Below are 17,742 nucleotides of genomic sequence, written 5' to 3' on the forward strand. Positions count from 1 at the left end.
CGGCGAGCCAAGCGGGCGTGTCCGCGCCGAAGGACTAAAACAACGAAAATTTTTTACTTATGGGACTAGTTTGCGACAGGCTCCACTTACGGGACTAAAATGATAAGGGTTCAGTTACGGGATTAAAAAACAGTTTACCCAAATAATATATTAGTTTTTAACATGATAGAAGCCCTATTTTTTTGTACTTTTCTACTGCAAACATAAAGAGAGTTCAATGATTACAATTCATTCATATACTTAAATTTTAAATGGCAAAGCTCTCTACACAATATCCGTTGAATAAACTAACAAATTAATTCAGGTTTTAAATGTTAGGAAACAAGACGCTTATCTAGTCTTAAATGTTGGAAAACAAGATGCCTATTTGGATGACATTTGAAATTTTAAAAGTCCTTCACCTTACAATATAATATGTAACACATATCATATTTTTCTTGACTAATTTATTTTGAGTTTCAATTGGAAAGTCCCCAAAATAATGAATAACATCATCTAAGTATATATGTCTTTTAAAAGAGCAAGTAAAGCTCATAATCCTCAGATTTTTACGATAAATTAGATCGTAAAACAAATGCTGAAAATAACAAAAAAATATATAGAGAGAGAAAAGTACAGAGATATTTATGTACATATTATATTTATAGATTACTTACCACAAGACAATTCATATATCATGTCGGTTTACAAGTTGATTTTTTTTTATGCACCAATGTATACTTAAAATTGTGAATTGAATCCACCAATGTGTCCTTTATTACAGCAGTCCAATTATATTTATAGCATCCTCAGGATGCACGATGAACCTCAAGAAACAATTATTATTATTATTATTATTATTATTATTATTATTATTATTATTATTATTATTTTGGACATAAAATCTCTAAAAAAAGTCAATGCAATCTAGAATATTCTAATATCTCTAATAATCAATAATTTTATTCTACCATCGAATTTTTGTATACAGCCGAACCGTTAGCTAATTTTATAAATTTCACCACAATAGTTCGAATGCATTACTAAAGATACGAGACTTTTACCAAAATCATGCGGGAGCCCATATACTCGAGCAACATCTTCATCAGTAATATGTCATTTTGTCCCGTCTAAAAGAACACAACACTTTTTCTCAATGTCCCAATATCTCATTAAATGAAGTAATGACTCACTATTTATTTTTATAATTTTTATAAGATAGAGCCTCAAAACACAAATTCACAATACATGGTTAAAGACTTCTTTATTTTCAAACCGATAACTTCTTCAACTTAACTACTTTAGGTGGGATGGAATACATTTGAACATGTTTAGCTATTTCTCCCGTATAAAAACATAAATTTTAAACATAACGCAATAAATAAAAGTATACAACAATAATACACTGCAATTATGTATGTGACTTTTTACTAGTATTATTCATTCATTTTATTTATTCCCATGAAATTAAAAAACTGGAAGTACTTAAGTGAGACAAAGCAGAGGTAATACAACAAATTTTATTGCATTGGAGGCCAATATGACACATTACATTCAAATTCAAATTTTTGATTCACAATAATATATGCATTGAATTGATGAATAAAGCATACCGCAAAATAATTTTACAATTCACAATGCATACATTTTTTGTATTTTCACCATTATTCATTAAATTATTTCAACAAGCAAACGATTTTGCACAAAGTAAAAAATAAAAAACACAATTGCTGAATTCACAATGCAAGACTATCAATGAAACAGTCAAATAGGTGAATATAGTCCAAGGTATTTTCATAAACCAAATTTAAATATGTGGTTTCAATCTTCAAATTTTATCAAGTTTTGTTTTGCTACTTTTTCACAAAGCTAAGATGATTTTATATCTATACAATTGATTAATTGCTTATTCTTTTGTATAAAATTACATAATTAAAATAATTATACATTTAAAACAAATGCACAAATAGAACAGCTATACTCTTTACTTCCTCCCTAAAAATATATTATACAAACTTAGTTTCCATATTATTTTAAAAGCAAACAACCACCGCCAAATTTGCCCAAATAGTTACATGTTATGCCTAAAATAAATGCGAAAAATTGCAGGAATCACCTCTTTCAAGCAATGAATCAAAATATAATCAAGATTCAAATTTCGGATATTCAAAACCTAATCTAAACCCTAAACTAGGAGCCTAACTTCCAAATATTCAAATCGTGATCCACGCAACTCTCGAGCAGAAATGGAATCCGATTCACACATTTGAGCACCGGAATAGAATGCAAGAACTCCGAATAAAATGACATAAGGTAAAGGAAAAATGAAATGATGGAAGAAAAAAACTTTGAATTAGCCCGGGAGAGATTAGACGAAAAAAAAAATTGAATTATAATTATTATATATAAAATGAATAGATTAGATGTAATTCAGCAATGTTAAATTACAAACTAAAGTATGCATATAATTCTTCTTTAAATATATTATATATACTATTCTTTCCATCATAAAAATATATTCATTTGACTAGATACGAGTTTTAAGAAAGTAGATAAAATAAAAAAAAAATGAAAGTAAAGAAAAAAAAAATAGAAAAATTAGTATTTTATTTTACTTAAAAAATAAAACAAATAAATTTAGATGTAGATAAAAAATAAATGAGGGATGAAATATAAAAAATTATTGAAAAAGATAGTATAAAAGAATGTTAAATTTTGTTTGTATAATTTTTAATAAAAATATAGAATTTTTTTCTTCTAAAATATTATTTAAACAAAAAATTAAATAAAATATTCAAATTCAAATAAAATAAAAATCAAATACTTTCTTTGTCATCTAAATTTATATTATTTTTCTATCTGAGTTGTCATAAAAATACTATCATTTTATTTTTTTACTAATATACTTTCACTCATTTGACACTATTTATTTTTAAAAACATCATATCAAATATATTTTTTCTCTCACAAACCATCAAATCAAATACTAATTTTATTTTATTTTTTTTTTAACAAACTTTCAAAATTCCAAAAACATCTATCTAAACAAAGCTCATATATCCAACCCAATGTGCATAATTTTCGATGACAATTTTAATGATTTTTTAAAGTAATTTTTTTTTTTGTTGTTGAAAAAACTATATTATTTGTAGATTTTAAACAATACAAAATGATAAAAATAAAATTAAAACAAAATCTACAATATACAGTATAGTTATTATTTTTCAATGTTTGTGAAGACTTTCAACAACTATAAATTGTGTATATTATTACAATATGTTGAGCAAGAATTAGCTCCAATCAACGCTATAAATAAATTGTATTTATTAAAATATTAAAAAATTAGCTCCCTTAGAGTTCTAATTCTTCCATTGTATATACAAGTACATTGTGTACATTACGGGTGTGTTTGTTTGAAGGATTTTGGTGGATTTCCACTATTCATCCAATTTTTTCTCCCCAAAAACATCAAATCAAACACTTATTTTTTATTTTTTATATTATACTAAAAATCAATTTTACATTCAAAACATCACATCAAACCCTATTTATATCACATCATACAACTATTCAAATTCAAAATTTTTACTATTCAAATCCCAACTCAAAATCCAAATCCCCAAACAAACACACCCTACGTGTACACTTCCTAACAATGAAGCTTATATACATGAGTGTGTTTTTTATCAAAATTTTTTTAAATTTTTATTAAAAAATTTTTAATAAAAATATCAAATTTAAGTATATATTATTTTTATTTATATTATATTAAAAATAAATTCTATATTCAAAATATCATATCGATATTTATTTATATTTTAATAAAAAAATTCAAATCTTCAAACAAATGCTGTTTTCAAATAAAAAAAAAATCCCACACAACCCATCATCAAATATTATATATTCTTTCCGTCCCGTAACAAAGTATCTATTTTTTCATTTTAGTTCGTCCATAACAAAGTATTCATTTCTCGGTAATTGTACTATTTACTTAACATTACAAATACCATTGCAACTTACAATATATTATACAAATATCATTATATATTTATTATATCTCAATATAATACTAATATTTATAAAATTAATAAATACTTAGTTTTGGGGAGGGAGGGAGCATATGCTTGAGTAATGTAGCAATAATGGTGTCTGGTTGGATTTATGATTATGATTGTGAGGTTTTAGTCCAAACACGCGACGATTCATCCTGAACGCGTTCGTCTTCAGGTTCACACTTCACCGTTCTACTCCCTCATTGTTGCAGGAAGCCAGGAATTTGATTTGATTGATTACTTAACCATTTCCTAATTAGCTTGCTCTGTTTTTTTTCTCTTTTTTAAATCCTATGCTACTGCTAATTTCCGCTTTGGTTCTTAACTGTTCGAAGTCTGTAGTTGGATCATTCGTCAGGATTTCTGGATTTTACACAATTGTTATTGTATTTCTCTGTTTACTGCTTCTGATTTACATAGAAAAGGTTTTGTTGCTGATGTTTTTTCGTGAATCGACTGCTTCGAAGGACAAATCTGTTTCCGCTTGTTTTCTCGCCTTTGTTCGACTGTTCTAAGTTTCTAGTTGGATCATTCACCTGGATTTTGGATTTTATGCAAATTTGTTATTATATTTCTATTATTTAAATTGAAAAGGTTTTGTTTCTGGTTTTTTCGCGAATCGACTGTTTTGAGGTAGAAATCCGCTGGACATTGAGGAACTTCCTCGCAGAAATCGGATACGGCGGAGAGCGCCGTAGCGTTTCTGCTCGGACAACTGTCGGCGTGGCTCGGCGAGGAGACGAACTTGCTCGGCGGTCTTCGATTGGAAGCCCTAGCCATTTATGGCGAGCTGCAGCAAATGGTAGCGTTTCTCAGAGATGAAGATGCCAGAGAACGAACCGATCCCAAATTGAACGAACTGCTGCGGCAAGTGCGCGAAATTGCTTACGAAATCGAAGATGTTCTCAAGAGCTACATCCTCCTATCTGGAAGCCGCAGACAATTCTATTCTGCGGTGAAGAACTTATGAGCTAAGCATAATCTGGCTTCTGAAATCAGAGCACTTAGATCCAGATTATAGTCTGCTTTCAAAACATTCAGAGACATGTCTGCAGCGCTGCTGGAATCGAGCTCGACGTCGACTGCGAATGACGGATACTACGACGGTCGAGGCGATGCATTGTTCTTGCCGGAAGCGGATGTGGTGGGGATCGAAACGCCGAAGAATCAGCTCATCAAGTGGATATCGGCCGATGATTATAAGTCGAAAGTGATTTCGGTGGTGGGAATGGCCGGATTGGGTAAGACTACGATGATCCATTGGTGAAGGATGGCTTCGATCATCATGCTTGGATCACTGTCTCGGAGACGTACAAGCTCGAAAATCTTCTGCTCGACTTGATTAGGCAGCTATTAGAAGAGGTGAGACAGTATGAGGGAGTTCATTCACAGTTCCTCGAAAATGAAAAGTATATCGTCCTTCTCGACAATATTTGGAGCACAAACGTGTGGGAAGCGCTGCAATATGTGTTTCCGAGAAGCAGCGCGCACGATCAGGGCTGCAATGTCATCACTAGTCGCTCGAGCGACATAGGCTACACCGCTTGTTAGGAGAGTGGTGGCCATGTCTATCATTTGCAGCCATTGCCTCCACAAGAAGCTGAGAAGTTATTTCACTTAAAGGCATTCGTCGGTCTCCCCTGTCCCAACCATCTCGTCGAGATTTCAAGAAACATCGCCATCGTTTTAATCGGCGGAGCTCTAGCCACCAAGGTAAATAGAATGGAAGAATGGATACGGTTTAGCATTAGTCTGGCGTCTGAGGCGAATGGCGATGTTTTTAAGAGGATGTGGCGATTATTGTCTCTTATTTATCACGACTTGCCGTAATACTCGAAAAGTTGCCTCTTGTACTTGAGTATTTTCCTGGAGGACGAGTTGCTCGAAAAGGGTACTATAACTCGACTGTGGATAGCCGAAGGATTCGTGAAGGCAAGGGAAGGGAAGACAATGGAAGATATTGCCGAGCAATATCTCTACGAGTTGACAAACCGAAGTCTAGTCCAAGTAGCCTCAACATATGACGATGATAGACCAAGAAATTTCCGTCTCCACGACCTTGTGTGAGAGTATGCTATTTCAAAGATAGAACAAAACATGGTAAGTAGAAATGACATGGATAGATCGAACCTGGCGCCTAGCACTTGATTATAGCTTTATCAATTACAATGAGAAAATCGATAGCTTTGGGTATCTACATACTCTTCTATTTTGGGGTTCGGTTGATATGGGTTGGGCATCGATCCTACGGAAAGTTTTGCATGGTAGATGTATATTGTTGAGGGTTCTAGAATTACGAAGAGCTCCGTTGGAAACTATACCGGACGAGGTTTTCAAGTTATATCTTCTCAAGTATCTAAGCTTAAGGAATACGAATGTCTCAGTCGTTTCAAAACTTATGGGAAATCTTGTAAGTCTCGAGATGTTAGATCTCAAGGGATGTAAAGTGGTCGAATTGCCTGTTGAGATTCTAAAGCTTCAAAAGCTACGCAATCTCTTGTTGTATGCATATGAATTGCCTGTTGAGATTCTAAAGCTTCGAAAGCTACGCGATCTCTTGTTGTATGCGTATAAAGTTGAAATTCCTCACATTGTGTTCGATTATATACAAAGCTTCGAGGCTCTATATGAGATCGGGACATTGTCATGTTTACAAGTGCAAAGATTGTGAGACAAATAGGGGAATTGACGAAGTTGCGGAAGTTAGGAATTTCGAAGTTGAGAAATGAAGATGGAAAGGAGCTTTGCTCGTCTCTTGTGAAGCTTACTCACCTAAGATCGCTCGTTGTTTCATCACGCGAGGAAGAAGAAGTAATCGACCTTGGGTTTTGTTTACCACAATGGATTGCCTCGCTTAAAGCACTCACACGTTGAACGGTAGCATGAAGTCGGATGCATGAGGTGGTGGAGGCTATAGCTCATGTTCTGGAGGTTGCCATTGGAAAATATGTCGATGGCGAATGGAAAACATGACGAGCATTTTAACTTCGGTTTGATGCTACAAGGTAAGAACTTCTAACTATATTACATATATAGAGCTTCGTTTAAAATTGAACTACATTGCTAGGTTCAGTACGAAAAACTCGTTACACAATACACACAACACACTACATGATAACGTCCACGGCGTGTGTTCAAGAATTAGTTGAACATATCCGTACATAGCAGCAGCACAATACTATCGCACAACAATACATATAATAATCACCTCATACGAGAAGCTGCTGCTGCTGAAGAAGTAGTCGATGCTACCGTCGTTGTGGGGTAGACGACTCTTCGCTTCTCCCTTCTATGATCTACGCGCAGTTTTGGAGACTTAGCTTTTGTGACTCCTTTATCAGACCTGTTTTCAGTTAAAAAGATCGTCAATGTAGGAACTAAGACACGGCACGAACTAAAATTAAGGTTTGAAGGGGGCGTAGTATGTTTTGTTTACTTTTGTGGTAAGAACGGGTTGTCGAACTTGGGTAGAGGTCTAGCGTGGGGAACCAACGTTCTTCGCAACTGTTTCAATTCCTTCTCTTCTTCCATCTACAAAACGAGAGCAATTCAGATTCCCGAATATGTATTCGAGCCATAGTGTTGTTCTTAAGACTACATGATCACCATAGGGTCGGTCGCCAAGAACTTACCAGCCTTGCTGATTCTGCCTCCTCTCTATATCTCTTGTAAGTCATTTCTTTCTCTTTAATCTGCATTCGCAACTATTTTTTAAGAATTCCATAGCTAGAGTTTTGTAATCGATGAAAATAATTGATATTGAATTCATCGCTGACCTTCTTATCAAATTCTGCTCTATCAACAGCCCGGTGATCGACATGCAGTTCGAATCCCTGTACCTCTGTTAAGGGGATCCTTGGTTTCTCAGGAACTGGGATTGGATCACTGCTGGCATTCAACGGCAACAAAGATCGAGTGTTATTACTTAACTGAATGGAAAGATTCGAAAACAGTTCTTATTTCTTACTCTTTCAAGATAGGCTGTGCTCTAAATATTCTCATTTGGGCAGCTTCCATCTCCATTCTCCTCTGCTCTTCCTGCTCTCTCTGCATTTCTTCCTCGTGCCTCAACAGGCTTTCCAGCTGAAACGGTTCTGGTTTTGTGCATGGTTTCGGCTCTGGTTTCGGGGGAACCTGCTCAATGGATTTGAGAAAATCGATCAATAGTCAATCAGTAGTCAGTCAAAGTAGCTTTTTTCGGCAAATGGAAGCTGAGTTTTTACGTACCACGGGATAGTCTGTAGTGTAGGGATACGGATTAGCTCTCGGCACTCTAGCTCTCTCCTCTTCAAGCTCTTTCTGCATGAGCTCCATAGCCAATCTCTTCTCCTTCTCCATTCCTCTTTGCTGATGAACATGAAAAAATAGACTAACTTGAGCCAAAGAACTGTTTAATCTCTATAGCAAATGATTGATTTACCTCTGTGTAGAGAAGGAACGGATGTGGGACTGTGTTTGTAGGAAAATGCTTGTCCTCTGAGCTTATCGAAAGCTGAAAATAAGATGAGGGAAAGGGGTTAATTATCAGCAAAATCTTTGTTGCCATGTCGGTCTAGACAAGAAACATGTTAAAATGAAACTACCTTGTCGAATAGATCGAAGACTGCAGCTTGTGGTGGGATTCTTTGATCTGTGGCAAAATGAAATTCTTGAGGAATGGTAACTTGCTTTTTCATGTTGCAGAAGATGCCCATGTCACCTTTACTTTCAAATATCTGCAGTCAAAAAGTAGTAACATTAGAATAACAACGAACTCGAACTCGTAGAACATGATACTAGTATGTCTCGAACTTGAATGAAGAACTTAGAAATACCATAAAAGCTTACTTTCTTGTTCAATGGTCTTGCTTTAAATTGTGGTACATTTTGGAGTGCCTCCTTTTCAAGTTCCTCAGAACTCTTGACCTTTGTAGGACGCGCCCGGAGATATGTCTGAAGACAGGGCGACTTCGGGACAGAAAGTTGAGGCTTCCACTGAGAACTCTGCAAAGGCAAAGATTCAAATATGTTAAACTAGCAAACATGGTGAAATTAAGAAAGCTGATGCTGCTTAGGCATTTGAAAATCTCAACAATACCTTCACCTCAGTAGTAGCTTCTGACGATGACGCCAAAGAGGATGTTTCGGGGTTATGATTCGCCCTTGACATAGTTTCCAAATGAAATTCCTGACCACAAAACCACGGACTAAGTAAATAGCTCAAAAGTGCTAGCACATCATGTTATACTTTAAACCTATTCGGTGATTCTGTTTACCTTGAACCTTGGAGGCTGAGGCGCCGTCCTTGGCAATGGCGGCAAAGGTGTGGCCTCGAATATCTAAAAGACAAATGTTCATTTAGAAAACAATGACATCCTTGTACCTCTTATTGGTAGGAATGAAAAATCTATTACCTTTTTATTTAAGGGACGAGCCTTGAACTTAGGAATGTTAGCCATCATCTCTTCCTCTAGTTCGGCTGAGCTTTTGACTTTAATAGGGCGTGCCCTTTGCGAGGTAAGGAATTCCGGTGTTTTGGGCCTGGTCAGCACAAGTTTAGGCTTCCCCTGCATCACCTCAAGCAAAAAATCCATTGAGTATTTATACATGTAACCGTGTAAAGGATAACTAAAATGTAGAGAATGCAGAAGCTATACCTGAAAAAGAGAACCATTTGATGACAAAGACATTTCTCTTGTACTCGATTGAAATTTTCTCATCATTTCGGCCATAGAAACAAACGGGGCAGCTTTGTCCCGAACATAGACCTTCAAATAAACAATGAGGTCGTCAGCATGTATACAAGGTTAAGATAAAATGAAGTTTGATTCTACCTTTCTGTCTTCTTTATCAGTCTTGGGAGGTAACTGGTGAAAGTTGGAGCTATTCCTGACTGTTCCGTGTCTAGTTTTGTGAGGGAGATTTGAATTTTGATTCACAGTAAGAATCTGTAGATTATGATAATAGTCGTCAATAGAGCCACGAAATCAGAAACCATAAAACACAATGTTTATGTATCTCTTTAACTGACCTGTCTCGTCTTCCCTCCTTCGAGTTTCTGCCTTTTTACAGCAGGGTTTTCGTGGGCAAGGTTTGGAGTTTCGATGCTGCTCTTCGCAGTTATGCCTCTGAAGAAAATAATTACTCAAGTTAGCGGACGAAATATTACTTGAAAAATATGTTAGAAGATGCATGAATGAGTAGGTACGACCTTCGAGCACTGGATGTCTTAGTGCCTTTGACTTTTGATTTCTTGGAAGTCATTGCCGATACATTCTTAATCTTGCTGGCTATCCTTTTAGCTGCCTCAAGTTTCTGGTTCTCAGTCGGCTTTTGTGGTGCCGGCGTGCAAACATCTGTACCTTGAAGTAATTTCTCCTTTCCATCTTCGACGCTGAGAATCACAAAGAATACATACGTTTGAGTATTCGTTGGCTAATGCAATGTTCATAACAACAACTAGTAAACGAACATACCTCACATTTCCCTCGGGGCACACAGCGACATCATCTGCCTTTTCAGCTTTAGAATTCTGCATTTACGAAAATAACATGTGAGAAAGGATATGAAGCAAAGATAACAGAGCAAGCATCTTCTCTAATGGTAAAAGTATAGAAAAAACATACGGTGTTCGAGATATTTTCATCCACATTTTCTTTAGTCACAGCTGCAGTGAGTTCTGCACTTTCTGCTAAGGAATTAATACTTTTTTGAGCTTCTTCGGTACCAACTTCTGCTTGAGGTCTGTAGGAAATGAAGATTTAATTAGGAAAGAGCATACAAAAGCCCGACTAATTTGAGGAAACCATTAAGAGACTAACGTTGGTATCTGGTTTATCGACTCAGGCTCCGGTCTCTCGCCATGATTCTTTTCGGACAATTCTTTTCCCTGTTACATGAAAGTATCAAATCTCGTTTCACATCAAGAATATATACAACATAAGACTTAGTAAATGGACTAGACGAGGAAAAGTCACCTCATTAACTTGTTCGCCAAAATCGCACAGAATCTGAGGCTGGACTGTTCTTCTAGCTTTTATTCTTTGCATAAATGCTGCAGCGAACAACAACGGATGATTAATTCAAACGAGATGGTGTAGAGACAGTAAAGAATCAACAAGTATAAGCACAACAATAGAGCATTCCCTATAAAAATCCATCAATAAATTTACCCAAAAAACAGTTTGAGCTTAGATCAAGAAGGATTCTGTGCCAAAACAAGGAACAAAACAGAGATTCAAGAGAGGAAAATCTTGAGAAATAAAAGAATTATAGATTCGGATTCCAAGATTCATCAATGGACTCATTAACTCAACAAACTTGTCGATTTTCACAAAATCAGTGGTGAAACACAGAAGATCACCCAAAATCAACCTCCAGACCCCATTGTTGGTCGAAACTGAAGTTATCTTTCTACGAACATTACGACATCGTCAGAGATTGATAGATAAACCCTAACAATCCGAGAACGCCAACAAAATAAAAAACTCTAATAAACAAATTCTCTTAATCCAAATTTCGGAAACACCACACTCAAATTGAATTAAAATTTCAAACAACAACAGAAGATCACTCAAAATCAACCTCCAGACCCCATTTTTAGAGAAAAATGTAATTAACTTTCTACGAACAATATGACGAATAGTAGAGATTGATAAACCCTAAAATCTGATAAACAAATTCTCTGAATCCAAATTTTGAAACACACAACACTAAAATTATATTAAAATTTCCAACTAATGCCACGCAAACAACAGAAGAGTAAATAAAAAAATTCACTCACGGGAAGGAGCGTGGGGAAGAGCGTTCTCAAACCACTGCTCCGCCGCGCGTACTTCCTCTTCGGTCTCGACGGACATGAAATCGTAAAACCGAGGCGCCGAGAATTCGTACGCTTCGTCGATTACAAACAATTTCTCCGTCGTCGTCGCCATCATCAATCAATTGGAAATGAGGAAAGCGCGATCGAGAGAGAGAATTAGGACAGAGCGCAAAGTCTTCGTAGTGTGGTTTTAGAGCGAAGGAAGGAGAATGAGCGGAGAATAATAACGTTCGGATTCCTTCCCAACGGTCAGATTTTTTGAAAAAAGGGGTCGAGTAGCGGAGCTGGTGACTGTTGGAATGTAATGCGTGTATGGTAACGGCTAGAAAAAGGATAGTTCTATTCGGGCGACGCGACGTCGTTTTGGTAAGTCATTTAATATTTAATTGAAAATATTTCATACACATCGTATATGCATTTTAATATCTATATATAAATGTTGTGTAAAGATAACTTATAGAAATTTGATGCATTATTTCTAATTAAAATAAAATAATTAGTGAATTATTAGGAGTATTAAATTTTTTGTGGTAGTGTGGATTAAATACGTTGTCGTTTTGAAAAGTGAATCAATTCGAATTTTTGAATAGTTATTTGATGCTGTATAAATAGAGACTACATGATATTTTGAAAGTAAAATAAATGTATAGTATAATATAAAAGAAAAAAAAATAATTGTTTGATATAATATTGTTTGAAAAAAAAAAATTAAATACTCTCTCCGTCCCAATTTTTCCATTTTAGTCCATCCTATAACAAAGTATGCATTTCCTCTTTTAGTAAATGTACTGTCTACTTAACATTATAAATACTCTTACAACTTACAATATATTACACAAATGTCATTACCTTTATATCACATATATTAATAAAGTTATTTTGATCGTTTCTATTTTATTCCTACTCGCAATATAATATTAATATTTCTATAACTACGTGCAAATAGCAAATGGATACTTGTTTTTTGGACAGAAAGAGTAGTAAAAATGTGTGGTAAAATCCACAAAAGAATCTCGGTCGTCGTTTGGAAAGTAAATCAATTTTTAATTATGTTGTGGTTTGTACGTTGTATTCCCTAATTAAATAAATGTCCTAATTTTCGCGAGGAATTATTAATTATTGGGATTTGGGCTGTGTGTTTGTTAAATTGTTACTTATAATTATTGCATTTATTGTTGTCGGTAATAATATGGGTTCTTACCAATCCCCCGAAATTAGTCTGTGATTAAATAAAAAGTTTTGAAACTTTGAAAATAGATATAAATAAATAAAAATATTTGATATGATATTAATAAAAGTTGGGTATAATTTTTTATCTGACTGTTGTTGGTTGTTTAAAAAAAAATAAAAAATTATATTAATAAATGTTGGGTACAATTATCCAACCAATTTAATTGTATAAAGTTCATAAAAACAAATATATAACTTTACTTATGTTTAATTTTTTAATTACTTATCTGATGTTACAAATATATATATATATATATAATATATTATGAGGAATAAGTTATGTTACTATTATGGGTTGAACAAATATTAGTTGAGTTGTCTATTCCCATAAATATTGTTGATTAAACAATAATTATGTGTTGTTTTATTTTTATTTGAAGAAAATTTTTTTATATGAGGTACATGAATCGTATATATAATATTAAAAATATATATTTTTTATATTAAATATTTAATTTTTGTGAAAATATAAAATATATATATTAAAAATTGTCTCGAGAGAAAAATTATTAGGCAAAACAAACCCTCTACGCAGAGGATCTATTTTATATATATATAATATGAGTGTGTTTATTTGGAGGTTTGGAATTTAAATAATAAAAATTTTAAACTGAAATAGTTACATGATGCAATATAAATAGATGTTAATGTAATATTTTGAATATAAAATTAATTTTGATATTTTGAAGAAAATAATTTTGTTCGGGTGTATATATATATATATATTTATAGATAGATAACTTGATATTGACAATGTGTTATGTGTATATAGATTGTCTCAATTTTTTAAAGTTATTTTTTATTTAATTGTGTTGAATATAAATTAATAGTGTATTGTATGTATTTGTATGTGTTATTGCCTATATATTAGTAATGTGTTGTTTGTATGTCTATGCATGAAAGAATTAAAGAAGGAAAACAAAAAAAAAAAAATAGTATATATTATTTTTATTATTATATACATATTTTTTTATATTTTATATAAAAAAATATTTATTCAAATTATTTCACAAAACAAACACATCCTATAATATATATAGCTATAATATATAGACATTGATGTTTTTGTAATTTATTATTTTGTAATAAAATAAAAATAAAATCTTACATTGTTTTATAATTAAAAAATTATATTATAATTTTTAGAAAATTTGTCCCTCCTTTAATTTTAGTCTAGTTTCGCCGCTGGCTCTGCTCAACACTGAGTCAATATTGTTGGACTCGTGTGACGCACTACACATTCATTTTTTGTTCAACCATCCATTCTTGGAACTTTGCTAGCAAGTCGAGCATTGATTCTTTTTCACCACCTCAGGTTTAGTCATGTAAGGCCTCGTTGATGTGTTTTGAGACGAGGGTAACAATAGTTTAAAAATATACTCTCTTCGTCTCGCTTAAAAGTATATATTTACTTTTGGTGCGAAGTTTAAAAAATAATTATATTTTAATTAAAGTAAGTAGTTGATATAGTATAAAGATAATTTTATTCAATGGGAATGGCTGTATTTTTTTTTTCTCTTATAAAATATTAAATTAAAATACTATTTAAATAAAAACTCAAATTAATAATTTATTTATAATTAATTTCAAATTACAATCACATAAATGTATCAATTTTATAGTATATTGAAATCGAAGTATTAATATATACTATATTTTTTTAGATTGAGTTATATAATAATTTTTATTATAATATATTAAATGAATAAAATAATATTTATATCTCATTTATAACTATTTATATTCATGTTTTGCAATTTTATAAATATATTTATAAAATAATCGAATTAAAATATACCGTAAATAATAAATAATTATACATAAATTTAAAATGTACCTTATTTTATTTTATTTTATTTTATCTTATCTTATAGTATATATATTTAAGACGAAACTGTGTTGCCACGTGGGTATAGCAGCATACTTTCTCTTTTTTTTTTTTTTTTTTTTTTTTTAATTTCTTATGTGGGTCCCAATGTTTGAAATATGACTTGCTGAGGGTTTGTTTCTGTAACCTCAAACTCCAGGTTTTTTCCTCTCATAAAATATATCATAATATATTATTTTAATATCAAATTCAAACTACATAAAAATAAAAAAAGAAAAACATACCCTCAATTAATTATATTGTTACTTCAAAAAAAAAATGTATATATATATATATGATGGTACTCCCCAATCTTAAACACATTCAAAATTGTATTTTACAATATATATGAAATAAGAAATAATTAATTCTTTTAATAACTTAAAGTATAATAATAATAGAAAAAAAAATTGTGTTGACATCCCTGAAAAAATATATATCTATTATTTTAAATATAAATAACATTTTTTCCGTCTCAATTCAAATGAGATCTTTTAAAAATTAAAAATTACATATAATTGAATTTAAGTAAGATTAAAATTATAATTCTCGCAATCGATTAACAAATATACATAGTTTATTTTTTATTTTTTTGATGACGTGAGAACCTGCTGCTACCTAATACCTAATTCCGACGGGCAAGTCACACCAGGCAAACCATATGTTGCAGATGACTTGAGATGTCGGGGGTTTGAACTCATAACCTCGTGGTCACAAGTCCAACCTTCATCCCTTACGGGACCACAATTTTATTATTCTTTTTTTTTTTTTTTTTTTTTTACAAACGTGACAATTTTATTATTTTTATTTTAACAAATAATGGTCAATTTTTTAATATTTTTACTTATCCCATTATAATATCATCAATTTATTTTTACCTATCTTATTTCTACCCTAAAATACTTTTATTTCTTAGTCGTTGTGCCCAAACAACATGACATAAAAAGTCCGGACGAAGAAAGTATTAAACAATACATAATGTACTTGTTTATCTTATATTGAACAATATATATCGATATTCCGAGTTCTATAATTTTTAACTTATTAAACAATTAATTATTTTATTTTTATTTTTATCAATTTATATTTATAATAAAAATACCTTAATTTAACAACAATTAATAATGTATAAAAATATGATCTTATTTTGTGTCATTTTTCTTTTTATTTTTCTCGATATACGTAATATTAGAAAGATAAATATATCATATTATCAATAGATATATAACAACATACTTAATTTGAATTGATAAAATAATAGTTTGAATATTATATTTTTCGTTCCACCCATATGTACTACTTCCTTTGTCCCATTTTAAATTGATCATTTGATTAGGAACACAGTGCTTAAGCTAAATAATAGTGAATTATGATATTATTTTATTATATTTTTAAATGAATAATATTGTTAGTAGTTTTAAAATAAGAATAATATATGATTAAAATAAATTTAAAATATGTATTTAAATATTTTAAATATAATATCTTAATTAAAATATATGCATTGCGGATATAAGAATAAAATTTTAAATAATACAAATAAATAAAATATATATTCATAGTTAAGATAAATTAATTTTATAAAAAATGAATTTTAAATATAAATAAAAATATTTGTTTATTGAAGTGAGAGATATAAACAAAAAATGTTTTGAATGAATACTATATGATGTATTATGTTATATATTATGAAGTTAATTAATTTAGATTAATATTTATTAAATATGTTTCAATTTAATAAATTTTATCAAATATATAAATGTGTAATTTGAAGTGAGATAGATTAAAAAAAAAAAAAAAAGCCAATTCAAATAGCACAAGAGAGTATTATAGTAGATTAAAATTAATAATATTTTATTAATAAATCAATGTATGTAAGAAATATTTTTTTAATATTTCTTTAAAACTATATATTTATTTATTTAAAATTTAGAAAAAAATAATTTTATAAAAATAAAAAATTTTAAATATAGATAAAAATATTTACTTATTAAAAAGAGCGATAGAAATATGTTTCAATTTAGTAAATTTTATCAACAATGCAAATGTGTTAAATGAAATTGGACATAAAAAAGAAAAAAAGAAAAAAAATACTAATTGAAATGGAAGGAATATTTTAGTAAATTAAAAATAATAATATTTTATTAATAAATCAATGTATGTAGAAAAGATTTATAATATTTTATACTCTCTAACTCATGTATATCACAATTTTTATTTATGTATGTTCTACATTTTATGTATTTTTCTTTTTTTGGAAAAATATTTTACATTTTAATTATATTTTAAATTTTATAATTTATAATTTATTATTTTTATTAAATTAATTAATTATTTTAATTTTAATTTATAATCATTTATATTAAAATTAATTTTATTAATATATTATTAATTATTTTACTAATTATATGTCTCTTAAATTCTCATCTATGTTAACTGTGACACAATATCAAAGATGAAGAAAATATTTTATAATATATATGGTTGTATATTTGTAATTTATATAAAAAAAATTAATTTTTTTTATTCATATAAAAAGACTCACTAAAATATGAACAATATACATTAGAATTAAAAAAAAAAAAAAACATTTATGAAATAGAAAAAATATTTTAATATATTATCAATTATTATTGCATATTTTATAATTTCAATAATATTCATACTTACTATTTTTTAAATGATATTTGCCATTAAAAAATTATACAAATTATTTTTCAATATATATATATATATATTAGCACATCTAATATAAAATTCCAACAAAAATAAATATATACACTATTGATTATTTTTAATAACATTAATATTTG

General features: G+C 30.6%; 1 protein-coding gene and 1 long non-coding RNA gene across 5 annotated transcripts; one reads left to right on the top strand and one right to left on the bottom strand.

Moving 5' to 3' along the window:
• Positions 1-4,118: 4,118 nt before the first annotated feature.
• On the top strand, positions 4,119-9,580 carry LOC127265976 (uncharacterized). Its single transcript, XR_007842063.1, has 2 exons — positions 4,119-7,036; positions 8,945-9,580. It is a non-coding gene; the product is annotated as an uncharacterized LOC127265976 (long non-coding RNA).
• On the bottom strand, positions 6,993-12,221 carry LOC127265974 (protein TPX2). Of its 4 annotated transcripts, none has more exons than XM_051296032.1 (21): positions 11,794-12,221; positions 10,988-11,064; positions 10,832-10,899; positions 10,637-10,754; positions 10,487-10,542; positions 10,222-10,404; positions 10,042-10,138; positions 9,845-9,958; positions 9,668-9,778; positions 9,425-9,577; positions 9,287-9,349; positions 9,115-9,198; positions 8,859-9,014; positions 8,615-8,746; positions 8,452-8,523; positions 8,259-8,378; positions 7,999-8,165; positions 7,808-7,919; positions 7,664-7,723; positions 7,468-7,562; positions 6,993-7,374 (listed from the first exon to the last, which is right to left on the bottom strand). In XM_051296032.1, exons 1-21 carry the CDS (start codon positions 11,945-11,947, stop codon positions 7,236-7,238), a joined length of 2,331 nt encoding a protein of 776 aa, XP_051151989.1. In that variant the 5' UTR covers positions 11,948-12,221; the 3' UTR covers positions 6,993-7,235. The 4 variants fall into 4 exon arrangements, with proteins under 4 accessions (XP_051151989.1, XP_051151990.1, XP_051151987.1 ...); XM_051296033.1 differs by having other exon boundaries at positions 7,808-7,916; positions 11,794-12,219; XM_051296030.1 differs by having other exon boundaries at positions 9,109-9,198; positions 11,794-12,219.
• Between the last annotated feature and the right edge of the window lie 5,521 nt (positions 12,222-17,742).

This window comes from Andrographis paniculata, unplaced genomic scaffold, assembly GCF_009805555.1.
Source record: "Andrographis paniculata isolate CXL003 unplaced genomic scaffold, ASM980555v1 Contig74END, whole genome shotgun sequence".
Classification (NCBI taxonomy): Eukaryota; Viridiplantae; Streptophyta; class Magnoliopsida; order Lamiales; family Acanthaceae; genus Andrographis; species Andrographis paniculata.